The sequence below is a fragment of the Macaca nemestrina genome, chromosome 12 (assembly GCF_043159975.1).
Source record: "Macaca nemestrina isolate mMacNem1 chromosome 12, mMacNem.hap1, whole genome shotgun sequence".
Classification (NCBI taxonomy): Eukaryota; Metazoa; Chordata; class Mammalia; order Primates; family Cercopithecidae; genus Macaca; species Macaca nemestrina.
In genome coordinates this window covers 115,006,448-115,019,173 of record NC_092136.1, presented here as the reverse complement: position 1 = coordinate 115,019,173, position 12,726 = coordinate 115,006,448, and the positions used below count along the sequence as shown (strand labels likewise).

Here is a 12,726-nt window from a genome sequence, read left to right as displayed (position 1 = left end):
AAGGTGCTAGAAGCAGTCCCCGCTCAAAGGATCTTGATAAGTTGCCGGCTCCTTCATTTGAGAAGACTGTGTACGAGAGTGAAAATGGCCCTCGTTTCCTCCAGAGAGTCTTCACAAATGTTTTGGCCTGGCATTCTCCAAATACATCAACTGGAACCCTGAGGTGATATGCGGGTGTTAATTGGTGCAATCTTTCACTGTCCTCTGTCTACTTGAAATGTAATTCTTGTACCGCTGTGGACTTACTCCATGGAGAAATGCTCCTTTGATTCTGTCAACCAGAGCCTCAAAGAAACCATGCAGCCACCGTGCTACAGGTAGACAGACCCTGCTTAAGTGAGGGTATCTGTTTTATTATAAAATCATGCCCAAGATTAACACGCCATTTTGCCAGGATCCCAAATACCCAGCCCTTTGTCATGAAGAACTGGCAACCAAATTCCTTCAGGATGAAATCTGTATTCACAGCCAGACATGTATAGTTTTTGAACCACTTGGATGTCCTGGCCCCCTGTACAGGAGAAGAAAGAAGGGACTCTTGGCCGTCATCCATGACCTTGTGGGTCAATACCATATTAAAGTCCCTGGCAGGCATGCGGTAGTCACCCAGCAAGTATCAGATGATTAAAGGGAGAATAGTCCAGCACCGGGCTGCCTGAGCCTTACGTTACACTTAATCTGAATGGGCCACCGATGCTGTATTTCAAACCTTGATGTTTGCATGTTCATCCTTATTACAGGTAGCTTTCAGGTTGGCCTTGAAGAGCCAAGCCAGCCAGTCCTGAATTTAGACCTATTGGCCCCATCACTCTCAAGGACCCACTGGAACAATATCAGGGAATATCATTTTGGGTAATGGCCAAGCAAAGCCTTAGTATTGCTATCATATATTGTGAGGGGCCTTCAGAATGCAATATGGCATATTTTAAAAATGCAGACCATAGTCCTTGCCTTATTTGTGTTTATCTCAAAATGTTGAAATATGCCTCTAACAGGAACTGCAGGATTCAGTGTCCCCCCCAGCACTCTCACATCATTACACATGAGCATCCCTGAACTGAGACCTGAAAGCAAGAATCTTCTCTGTTTTCAAGTCTTCCAATCCTCAGCTTCCAGGCTCTTCAGTACACAGGAAACTTTGTTTTGTTTTTTATGTTTTTTTTTTTTATTTTTTCATTCCCAAATAAACATAAAATGTCTACTGCCCCTGGTGGTCAGTGCTGGGAAATACAACTCGAGCCTTGCCTGTTGAAATGCAGAATTAATTCCAACAAGGAACCTGACATTGTCTACTGCTTTTTCTCTCACATGCATGCACACCTACCTGCGCCTCCCATTTTACTCCCTCCTAATCCTTCAAAGTGTTGATCTGGGGAAAGTGAGAACCACTACTGAGGGGCAAATCAACCGGTTCTCTGGGCCCGGGACTTCAGCTGCCCTCCAGACATGCACAGGTTCACAGTCATATTTCAGACGTGACTGCCTCAAATCTTCCTTAAGTGCTATCTTCTCAGGTTAATTAATCACCAGGCTTAAACTTGCTGTTACCAGCAGGAAGTCCATCCTGAAGTCAGCAATGTTACAATTGCATCTTCTAATACTGTTTATCCTGCATTAGTGTTTACTTAGGGGGAAAATTGATCCGTAATTGATATTTCAGTCTTCCAGAACTGGTGTTGGAAAAGCCTAACGCAGGCCTTTAATAGCAAGCAAATATTTAAATCCCTTAATGGTTGCTGAATATTGAAATGTGTGACTTTATTACTCTTTTTGGTTTGTTTTCTCTGTAGTTGTGTATTTCATCGTTTAAACTTGCAACGGATGCTGGCAAGCTCAAGTCTAGCTAATCCACAAAAGCTGTTTGCCCAGACACAGCAGACCTGATTAAAAAGTATTGCTATGGAAGGGAATCTTCAGCGCTAATCAGTCTCTGTTAGCTAGTGACGAAATTACTATCCATCTCTCTCTCTCTCTCTTTCTCTCCCTCTCTCTAGGCCTGTTTTCTCTAACCTCCTCTCCCAGAATAAAGTGATGAGGGCAGCTATAGTGTTGCAATTAGGAACATGAATCTTTTATCGTTTGGACAAGGAAGGGAAAATGCCATTACTGTCAACTGAAATGTCCTACTTGGGTTTTTTGCTCCTACTTCCCTGCCAAAGCCCATTGCTGCTGCTGAAAGTGTATAACATTCACAGCTGTTCTTGATGACTTGATTCTTAACACAGCCAGAAATGTAGCCCGGGAGATGCTTAAGACAGTTTATGGAAAATAATAGATTTCCTTGCAGAGACACCAATGCATCGAGAAGGGCCTTGAGTCACGTTAGCCCCAGCCAAGATCACCAATTTTCTCTCTATCTGGCTTCAGTTACAAAGGCTATTGCTTAAAAAAAAAAAAAAAAAAAAAAAAAAAAAAAAAAAAATGCAGGCCCTTTTGAATTCTCTGTGTTTTCCTGGTTGGTTTCCATCAGCACCCACAAGTCTCTGGCTATGGCGCCCTTTGTCTCACCACCCACCTGCAGCAGCCGTAAGACCTGAAAAGAAGCCATGCCTACAGAAGTGGAAATAAAAGGATGCTACTGAGGGGAGAAGAAGAGCTCCCAGGAAAGCCACCCGATGAGAGCTGAGACTAGGTCTACCATCAGCTGGGTGCTCCAGAGACAGACGGCTATGTTGAAGGCCACCCCTACAGTCCTAGCACAAGGGCAGGGTCCTTCCCTCCCTGTGTGGCATCCCCGCGTGGCCATGAGGAATGTCAAGAAGTGGTGTAGTTAGTTCCTCTAGCCTCAACAGTGTGCCCTGATCACTCTCAGACCCAACCCTTAGTTAGGAACCTCTGGGATTGGCACTCCCTTTGGCAGGTAAAAGGGAGTGGCTTCCCAGTCACAAATATTGGGAAGGATGCAAGAATGAAACAGCAAACAGTGCCTCACAAGATTGCGCTTTCAGACTGTTTCTGCAAAAGCCTGTCAAAAGCCGTGTGTCTCTGCCCCACCGTGTCTCCCCAGTCGTGCCTGGAAGTAAAGGTTGGAAGATACGGGCTGGCAGGCAACGGCCAGATCTCTCTCCCTTTCACTCCAGTATCAGCCGCAGACACCCCCAGCAAGTGCCACCACTCCCCCACTGTTTTCATTCTTAGCTTCTCCTAAATGGAAACCATTAATCATACTAAATTGTGCAATGATTCCGCAATAGGGAGAATGCTGATGGCAAAAATCATTCTCCTTTGTTGTGCCAGGCAGGCAAAAGGCAGAAGTATTAGCTCGTTGCCCTGCCTGGCTCCTTGCAAATGCTGACCATGTGTTTGCCTACGCAGCTGCCTCTATGCACACAGCTTATTTTAGCACTGGTCTAAGGCATTCCAACTGTTGACAGAAAACAAGGCCACCTCTTCCTTAGTCCCAGGACTGCCAGGAAGACTGTAACTGCTGGTGCTCCCTCAAGTTTCTCCCATCTCAAGGTCCCCATATCAGAGGTAGGGGTGATACAGGACTCATGGGGAAAACCCGAGGTGGTCTCAGATGGGGTTAGCTGGTGGGGTAAGCCGTGCCCCCCATGCAGTTCTGCCAGCTGGATTGCAGAAGAAGCCAGGTGTGGGTACCAAGGAGGTTTTGTGCCTTTCAGAATTTGATGTCTGCTTCGCTTTCAACAAGCCTCTTTGTAAGCCACCCCTTCTGAATTAGAATCATTTTCCAAAAGCTCTTAAGCTATGATTAATGCCAGGGCTGTTTTTAACAATCATCCTGCCAGTCTTAAGCTGTAGTCATTTTCAATAATTTGGAGTGCTCAAAGGCAAGCCAGGAGTTTGTTGACAACAAAACCCGTAAGAGCACAGCCAGGCAGCCACAAAAGATGGAAAAGCAAAGGGACCATTTAGGTTTAGCTGGCTTTCTGCTCCCAGAGTTTCGCCACTAAAAGTTTGATTGAACACTCACGATGCATTAAGGATCCAACTGTGAACATGGCTCGGCAAGAGGGCTGCCAGGCTGGCTTTTGTGTGAACAAACAAGCAGCGTGTTTGGAGGGCTCCGGGTTTATTTATGGACATGTGTGGTTCATTCATGCCGTCCCCAAACCAGAGTGTCCTCGTTTGTCTTCCCTCTGCCAACATGGAAGACCAAGAAAGAAATGCAGTTGCTTTTCTTCAGGGCTGTTTACCTCCCGTGAATGCCGAGCAAGTCTCTGGCCACGATGCGGGAATCCTGCTCTGTAGATGGCCCCGGCCATTTCCCCAGCCATGTGTGTTCAACTAGCGTTCTCTTTTTAATCTTGGCAATTTCATGGTAGAGCATCCATCTGTTTGAAAAGCCCAAACCGAAGGAGGCTACCGTTTGAAATGTCCGTGATTGCAGATTTACTTAGACTCAGCTTCCGATAGCACTTATTTCTAGCTCATTACTTCCTCCGGAAGGAAAGGTCAGTTCTGGGTGATGGGAGTTTAACCCAATGAATTTGGTGTGATGGATAGATATTTGTGTCTCCATTCGACTCTGCCATCACACCAACTATTATGTAGGGTGTGTTGCCAGCCAGGGAGAACACAGATGCTTGAGTGTAGCTGGGAGCTTTTATTAGCTAACTTCCAATAAACTCCCTTCAACCATGAATCACAGCAGAGCCTCCACCCTGCGCTCCACGTGGCCTTAGCGGTATCTGTCACATCCCCTCTCTGTCTCTATTCACTTCAAACCCCTTTCTTCTGAGGCGGCATGAACAGATTTCTAGTGTTGGGCCTCTAGAGCTGTGTTTCTGTCTTGGTTAGAGGGACCTGAAAGGAAAATTGTAACCTATCCGGACTCTGTGTCCCTACACCCCTTAAATGTTTGCTGGGTTTCCCCAGCAACTTTTCAAGGGAATCTTTGGGACATCACCCCCCATAGCGTGGCACCCACTTTAGGATCCTGGGGCTTGGGGAAATGAAAAACTTCCTCCAAACCTACTTCTTCCTTTATATTCTATCTCAATTAATAGCATGATCAGTCTCCCAAACTGGAAACCTGGGTTGTTTGCCTCCAGTGGTTACCAATTCCTGCCCATTGCCCCCTAAATGCTTCTCAAACTTGACCCGAATGCATCATTTCCATGTCACTTACCTGGTCCAGGCCCTTTACCTTCAAACAAAGGAATGTGGCAGCCTCTGGACTGGCTTCCCCTCCTCCTCTCCCAGCTCCATCACCAATCCCTCCCTGGCCAGGAAACCACTCTTGGTTAACCTTTGACTGCAGACTAAATCCAAATCCTCACAATCTGCCATCAACTCAGTTTGGCCTTTCAGCGTCACCCTGCGATCCCCCGCTGCCCATGGCCCCTGGCCCCTACCCTATCCCACCTCTGTGCCTTTGAATATTCAGGGGATGTCCTCCGCCTTTTAACAATGTCTCTGCATCCTTCGGGTTGCTTCTCTGTGCTTTTTCAATTCCTCATGCTTACCTCAATTTGTGTCCTTATCACATATCTGAACTGTTTGTTTACCTTTCTGTCTCCCTCAATAAAAACAGTAAATTTCTTGAGAGTAGAGACTGTATCTGATCCAGCTGTGTATCTCCGAAGCCAAGTGCAGTATCTGGCCCTGTGCTCAATAAATTATTGAATAATAAGAGAGAGGTTTTTTTCATCCGTGGTTGGATGGGTCTTTCAAGTGTCTGTCTCTTTCCTAGAAATACCTTGGTAAGCCCTGGGTCTCCTTTTTCTTTCTAACCAGCAATTTTAAAGTTTTGAGAACTACCTCTGTATGCTTCATTGAATTTTTGTTTGGGTTTTGGTTTTTAAAATTTTGTTTCTTGCTCTGTCATCGTCAACATCATTTTTTCCCCACGTCTCCTTTCTCCTATCTCTCTAAGCTGTTTTCTCCATTAAGGTCAGAAAGCACAGTGCCTATGCCCTAGAAACATTTCAAGAGCCTGTGAACATATTTCAGAACTGGAAAGAAATATATATATATATATATGTGTGTGTGTATATATATATATATATATATATATATGAGCTCTAAAATCCATGGAAGGCAAGAACACTGTAAATGTATTAAATGTTTAATTAAATATCTACAAAACCATAACGTTGTCATGAGCAAACTGCAACCTAACGTAACTGATAAATAATCAGAAACTGTATTCAACGTGGGACTGTAATGTATGTGACATAGTGTGGAATGGAGCTTTCATAAAAAGAGGTTCTAGGGCCTGCGCGGGTTTCAAAACAGTCTCTTCTCTGTCTTCCTTCTTTTCTTTTCTTTTCCTCTCTCTCTCTGGCTCACTCTCTCTTCTCCGAATCTTGCACTCCAACTCTGAGCACATAGAGCAAGCTCTGGAGGGAGCCACCCCAGAAAAGAACCAGACCTGCCAGGCGGGCAAAGCAAACTGTCGCATGAACCATCAACGCCTCCTGGAAGGCCAGAATCTGACATATACACGTGGGAGTTCAGGATGGAAAGCTGATCTGCCCAAATACGCAGAGTGCACTTTCAGCTTTCATTAGTGACTGATTCTCCTGGGACCAGCAACGGCAATCTGTAGAGATATCTGACCTGCACACCCAGCTTCCAATGTGTACAGCAGATTGTCCGTGTGGACACCCTGGGCTGTGGAGGGCAGGTGACTTATCTTCCCGCCGCTGTTTTCCGGCTTTCGGGTTTTGTTTTGGTGTGTGTGGGAGGTGGCAGGCTGATGGTGATGAGCGCGGACTCCAGGAGCCAGTATTCATGAGTAGTGTTTCCAGCTGTGCCTCTGATTCAGCCGTGACCTTGGGCAAATCACTTCCTCCCTGGGCCCTGCTCTCCATCTGTAAAGAGCCCCAATCCCAGAGTGTTTCGAGTTATTTGTTTGTAAAGTACTTTGACATCTCAGATTCAAGGCACGGTAAAGAGCAAAAATACTGCTGTTGTTATAGTGCATTTAAAACCCTAAGGAAAATATGGGTTGCCCTCTCTTGAGTTGAAAATTAAAAAGCTGTAATCATTGACGACTAATTCCATTGTTGTTGCTTTATGATGTCCTCACCATCTTGGGATCATCCAATTTTTGCCCTTTTTTTTTTAATATAAAAAATAAATAAAGGCTCCTTGGTGAAGAATGGCTTTCATTTAGTAAATAATTTTGACTTGTGTAATTACTTCTGTGACTTTTCTTAACAACCTCGCTTCACTTGAAAAAAAAAGCCGCACCTGCACCCTTCCCCCACACCGCCGCCCACTGCAGCCTTCCATCCCTGGTGCTTCATAAAGTAATTGTGCAATTAGGAAGAAGTGGCTGGAGCATCGCGTTTCTCTATATTTTAAGTTGGGAGTCTGACTTTGACTCCCTGCTTGCTGGAGTGGGTGAGCCAGCCCGTTATTAAAAAAACAATTATGCTGTTAAAAAATCAGGAGCTTCACAAGTGAAGAGCATCGATTGGTGAGAGCTGGTCAGTTATCACCAGAAGGTCCTGACAACACACTAATAGGTTTTTCTGAAGATCCAATCAAATTTTCTAGGCAGAGGCTTGAGGTGTTCCACATGGGATAATGCTTGTCCTGGGCAGTATTGATTTCAGCGTGTGGCTCTCTCTTCTCTCCCCTCTTACTGGCTCCCACTCTTCCAACTCTTCTCCTGCTGCTACTTTTTTGGGTTTTTGTTTTTTTTTGGTAATAAAGACTTGAGCTTTGTATTCCATGTTAACAGTCTGATGGGGGAGGAGAGAGCCTCCCAAGTCTCATCTGCCCTTGACTTGGTGCCTCCCTGCACCATCTCCTTTGTTACTGTATCCCGAGAGTCAGATAGATATAGCATCACCTGCTCTGCTTCTCCCTGACCTTGTGGATTTCATTCTTGTAGCTGCTTCCAGCCCAGCCAGCAAACCCTCTTAGAAGAAATTCTGTTAAAAAGCCTGCTGGGAAGTAGGAAATGAAACGGCTTGAAGTTGTAGAGGTTTCTGGCATCCCCTACCCCACAAGTAAACAATTCCCTGGGGCGAGGAGAGGGTAGTGGTTTATGCACACTGTGTGTGTGTGTGTGATGTGGACGTGCATGCACACACGGTGGTAGGGACACAAGCCTACAAGATACGGCGGTACAGACTTAGGAACTGACTGGCTGTAGGATCAAAGGGGTGCATAGGGATGGATGGGGACAGGGATCCAGCCTACCGTCTAGCCAAGCTTTGTGTCCTGACATGGAGTTGCAACTTCTTGGAGGAAGGGATATCTTTTTTTTCTAATTCACACAAAGATGTCTGGACTATCAGTGCCTGGAGAGATGTGGTGGAGACTCAGAGCCTCCGGGATCTGGAGTAACTCTGCTGCTGTGCACTGATGTATCTGAGCCCTAGCCACTCCCCACAAACATCCCTGGACGAGACGAAAGTGTTAGCGATGTATTAGATGCAAAAGTAGTTTCGGTTTTTGCCCTTACTTTTTTTAAATGACAAAAACCACAATTACTTTTGAACCAACCTAATAAAACACTCCTTGTACCCATTCCGTGAATGTTAGTATTTTCATTGTCCTCAAGGATCCCGGGGCAGCTTTTCAGATCTACCAAGTTGACATTCCCTTTGCTCGCCCAACCTCTCTGTTGACTCATCTCACCCAAGGCTCTGCACATGGCCTGGATGGGATGCACCTGGCATGTCTTTGCTTGTCCCTCCCTTCTCCCTTGCTTCACCTCCCACACCTTTTGCAGATCAAAGGCTCTGTTATCAGCAGGCTGGGGTTCAAATCCCAGCTTCTTTACTTAATAAAAGTTGACTTTGGGCAAGTCTCTGAGTCTGCTTCTTCCTCTTTAAAATGTCCACCTCACGCCTTGCCGTGGGGCTCACGCCAGTTAAAATACTGTGCTGTACGCAAATGTTAGTTATAGATTCTCAAACTCTTAGGTTCCAGGAGTCTCACCTTGCCCCTGGGACTCCCTAAACCCCATAGGTAGCTCCTAACCAGATTCACACCAATTAGCACTTGGTTATATACTGACACGTTTTTCTCTCATTGTTTCAAGTGTGTGTTTTGTCTCCACAACCAGGCTGTTGGTACCTGGAGTAGCAGGTTCATATCTTACACTTGTCTTGGATTCCCCACAGCCCTCCAATATGCTGAGCACACAGTGGCTACTCGATAACTCCTTGACCTCCCTGGGTATTTATTGTGATACAATTTTTAGTCTGTAGCACTTCCCACCTAGGAAGAGACTTAAATGGAATCTGTAGCTTTGGTTTAGCTCATCCAATCACAGAACACAGCCTGCCAGATCTGCAGAGCACCCCAGAGCTCATCCCGTCCAACCCCTTCATTTTACAGACTTCGATTGCAGTCAGCCTCACAGAGGAGGACCAAATACCAGCCACCCGAGATGTTATGTTCCTGACCCGCACCAGAGCCAAGTTAACAGATGAAACGCTCCTCACCCTCTCCAGGCAGCATGCTGCAGGGAAGTCATTCTCAAAACATAGGCACGGGACCTGCCGCCTGGTGTCACCTAAGACTGCAGTAAAAATGCAGATTCTCAGGCCCCCTCACCCCTTCCCCCGCTTCTATTGAATGAAAACTAGGGCGAGGTCCAGCCATCTGCTTTTCCTCTGGTCCTCTGGGTGATTCTGCTGCCTGCTGTACTGTAAGAGCCACTGACTGCTCTGGGGAAAGAGTTCTGGACTTCAGCCAGCAGACCTGCGTCTGCGTCCAGGCTTCACTCCCAGTGTCAGTGTCTTCATTTGCAAAGCAGGAAACACAGCACTCACCTCACTGAGCTTTTGTGTGCCTTAGCTGGAATCGCACACTTGGCACACAGTAGGCACTTAAGAAATGTTAGCTGCTTTTGAATTGCCACTTGTCTTGGGTGAGTGGATGAATGGCTGATTGCAAGGCTGATTGGAGGACATGCAACTTTCATCACCTTCATCAGGAAAAACAAATCTATTAAGTGGCTAAATGCATGATACTCTGTTCTCTACACGGGGAGAAAAAAAAAAAAGGCATTCCATAAATCAGGTGTGACAAGGTAGAGTGCAAAGGCCAAAGATTTTGCAAATAGGAGGCTCGTGGTCCAAAGCCCACCTCCATCACCATGTGCTGGCTGCATGATCTTGATAGACTTACACTGGTATGTTCATTCATTCGACTGATATTCTGGGACTCCTACTATGTGCCAAGCAATAAGCCAGACATGGAGAACACACAAGAGAACACGTTGGTTAAAATCCTATGGCGGATCAAAAAATCCACCTGCTCCTCTGTAGGTCTCAGCCCCCTTGCAGCTGGGCAGAGTATGTGCCTCCTTTCTGTGCTGTACCTGCATTTTACCTATGCATACATGATTCTCCAATGTTTCTCTTGCCTTGCTGCAGCCACCAAAAACGCCAGTGTTCCATATGGTGCAGTCACAAGGTGCTGAAGCCTCCCCTGTCCTGGATCTCTGAGTGACAAGGTGGAGCAGAGGCCTTTGCTCAAACCCATGGGACACGTTACATGGGGGAGAAACATGATTTTTGGGATTTATGTTTCCACCACAGAGCCCAGTCTCTCCTGACCAACACAGACCCTGTCCTGATGGGGCTTGCATTCTGGTAAAACAAACAACATACACAGTTGAGCATTTCATTACAGTTGTAAGAGGTGCTATGAAGGAGGCATGGGTTACTGTGAAGGCATATATGAGTGAAGCCTTATCTAGGAGGTGGGGATGGGGGTGTTGGAGGTTGGCAGTTCAAGGAAGACTTCTCTGGAGAACTGTTAAGTTGAGACCTGAGGGATGAATACGAATTGTTCAGGTAAAACGGGAAGGAGAAGTCAGGTTCAAGGAGAAGAAAGAGCCTCTGTGAAGGCCTGGAAGTGGAAGGGTGTAGGATGTTGACGAACAGGCTGATAAGATAGGAGTGCCGAGAGTGAGCAGGGGTGAACAAGAAGTGGGCTAGAATCAGATTATGGAGGATTTTATGGGCCAGATTAAGGATTTGGGATTTTATCCTAAAACAAATGGCAAACTGGAAATTTCAAACAAGGCAGCAGCAGCAAGTCTGCTTTTCAAAAAGCTTTGAGCCTTACCTTCCTGATCTGTACAGGGGGCATAATAATATATACGCTTCAAAAAACTGTGAGAATGGGATAAAATAACCTCCGTTAAACATGGTGCTGAGCACACGGTTAACACTTAAAATGATCCAGCCCTTTCTCTTCATCTGGTTCCCTCCTGCTTAGAGCTCACATCTAGCACACGTTCTCTGGCATGCTCTCTTTCGGGGATGCTGCAATCAGCAGGAAGAAAGCCAAGATACCTTTGTAATGAAATAACGACAAACCTTTACTGAGCATTTACAGTATGACAGGTACAGTTGTAAGTATTAATTCAGCACAACCCTATGGGATAGATACTATTATTACCCATTTTACAGATGGGAAAACCCAAGCACAAGCTAAGGTATTTGCTCAGGACCACACAACTGGTAAATAGCAGGGTGGGGCTCACGCCTGTAATCCCAGCACGTCAGGAGGCCGAGGCAGGTGGATCACGAGGTCAGGAGATCGAGACCATCCTGGCTAACATGGTGAAACCCCATCTCTACTAAAAATACAAAAAATTAGCCGGGCGTGGTGGCGAGCGCCTGTAGTCCCAGCTACTCGGGAGGCTGAGGCAGGAGAATGGCATGAACCTGGGAGGCAGAACTTGCAGTGAGCCGAGATCCGGCCACTGCACTCCAGCCTGGGCGACAGAACAAGACTCCATCTCAAAAAAAAAAAAAAAAAAAAAAAAAAAAATAGCAGGGTGAGACTTAAACCCAGACACTCTGAGTCCAAAGTCCTCACTGTTAATCACTATCTTTCATTGTCTCTTGGAAGAAAATGAGATTTTAGGGAAACAAAGTGGTCAGAGGGAGCTGCTTCAGTCAGACCCGAGGAGTAGGAGGAAGAGATGGACCCAGCCACTGATGCTGAGCAGAACACCTGTGAGAGGCAGGGCGCACCCTCCATGCTCTCAGACCACCTGCCCATGAGAGGCAGAGGCTGGACCTCACAGCCAGCCCAGGGCACCGCCCAGTTTCCAGCCACCCTGAGCCAGGGAGTGATGCATGTTCTCTAAGTCACCTCTATCGGCCTCCAAGTCCCTTCTAGAGATGGGCCCTTCAGGGACAGCCCAAGGCACACCTCCCAGGTCACTGCTTGGGAAGACTCTGGGGGCCACAGCAAGGCCTTAGTGGGGGCAAAGAGGATGCCATCGAGCCTGATGTGTGTCCATGTCATTGAGCCTGAGGCATATGGTGTCAGGAGAGCCCCAGGGGAAGGCCAGCCTCACTGGGCTTTGAGGTAAACACACAGGATGGCCGCCCTGCCCTGTCACTCTCTGCAGTCAACCAGAAAGTCAGAAAACGTGCCCAGCGACCAGTGAAGCAGATGGCTGAGAATATCATGTGTATACAATATTTATGAAATGTGAGCTGAGCAGAGCTGTGGCTGAGACTCCCGTCCCAGGCAGAGTAATTCAGCCCTGTGTGATGAACAAGATTGTAATTGGGGTAGTTCCAATTTACTAACCATTTGCAAAAGATTACATACCTCTCACATATTATCCTCTCCTAATCTTACTTTAATGAACCTTACTCTATCTGGATGTATAATTTCAGGGCGGGGGGAAAAACAATTTCTAGCCTAGAAGGCAAAGCTGTAGCTAATACATTAACATCCAAATTAGAGAAAGGGAACGTAATTGTGAGATCTATAGCTAAAGTAATCTAAAGGCGCCCTCCCCTTCCATGCAGAAAAAGACAG

General features: G+C 46.4%; 1 protein-coding gene across 2 annotated transcripts in view; it reads left to right on the top strand.

Annotated features, from left to right (window-relative positions):
* LOC105476461 (cell adhesion molecule 1) overlaps positions 1-2,351 on the top strand; it is a 338,295-nt gene extending 335,944 nt beyond the window's left edge. The window contains exon 12 of one of the 2 annotated variants that reach the window (XM_071075615.1): positions 1,995-2,351. In XM_071075615.1, coding sequence (XP_070931716.1) covers positions 1,995-2,032 — 38 coding nt within the window. In that variant the 3' untranslated portion in view covers positions 2,033-2,351. The remainder of the gene's footprint in view (positions 1-1,994) is intronic. The other variant, XM_071075619.1, reaches the window with a different exon arrangement.
* The last annotated feature ends 10,375 nt before the right edge of the window (positions 2,352-12,726 follow it).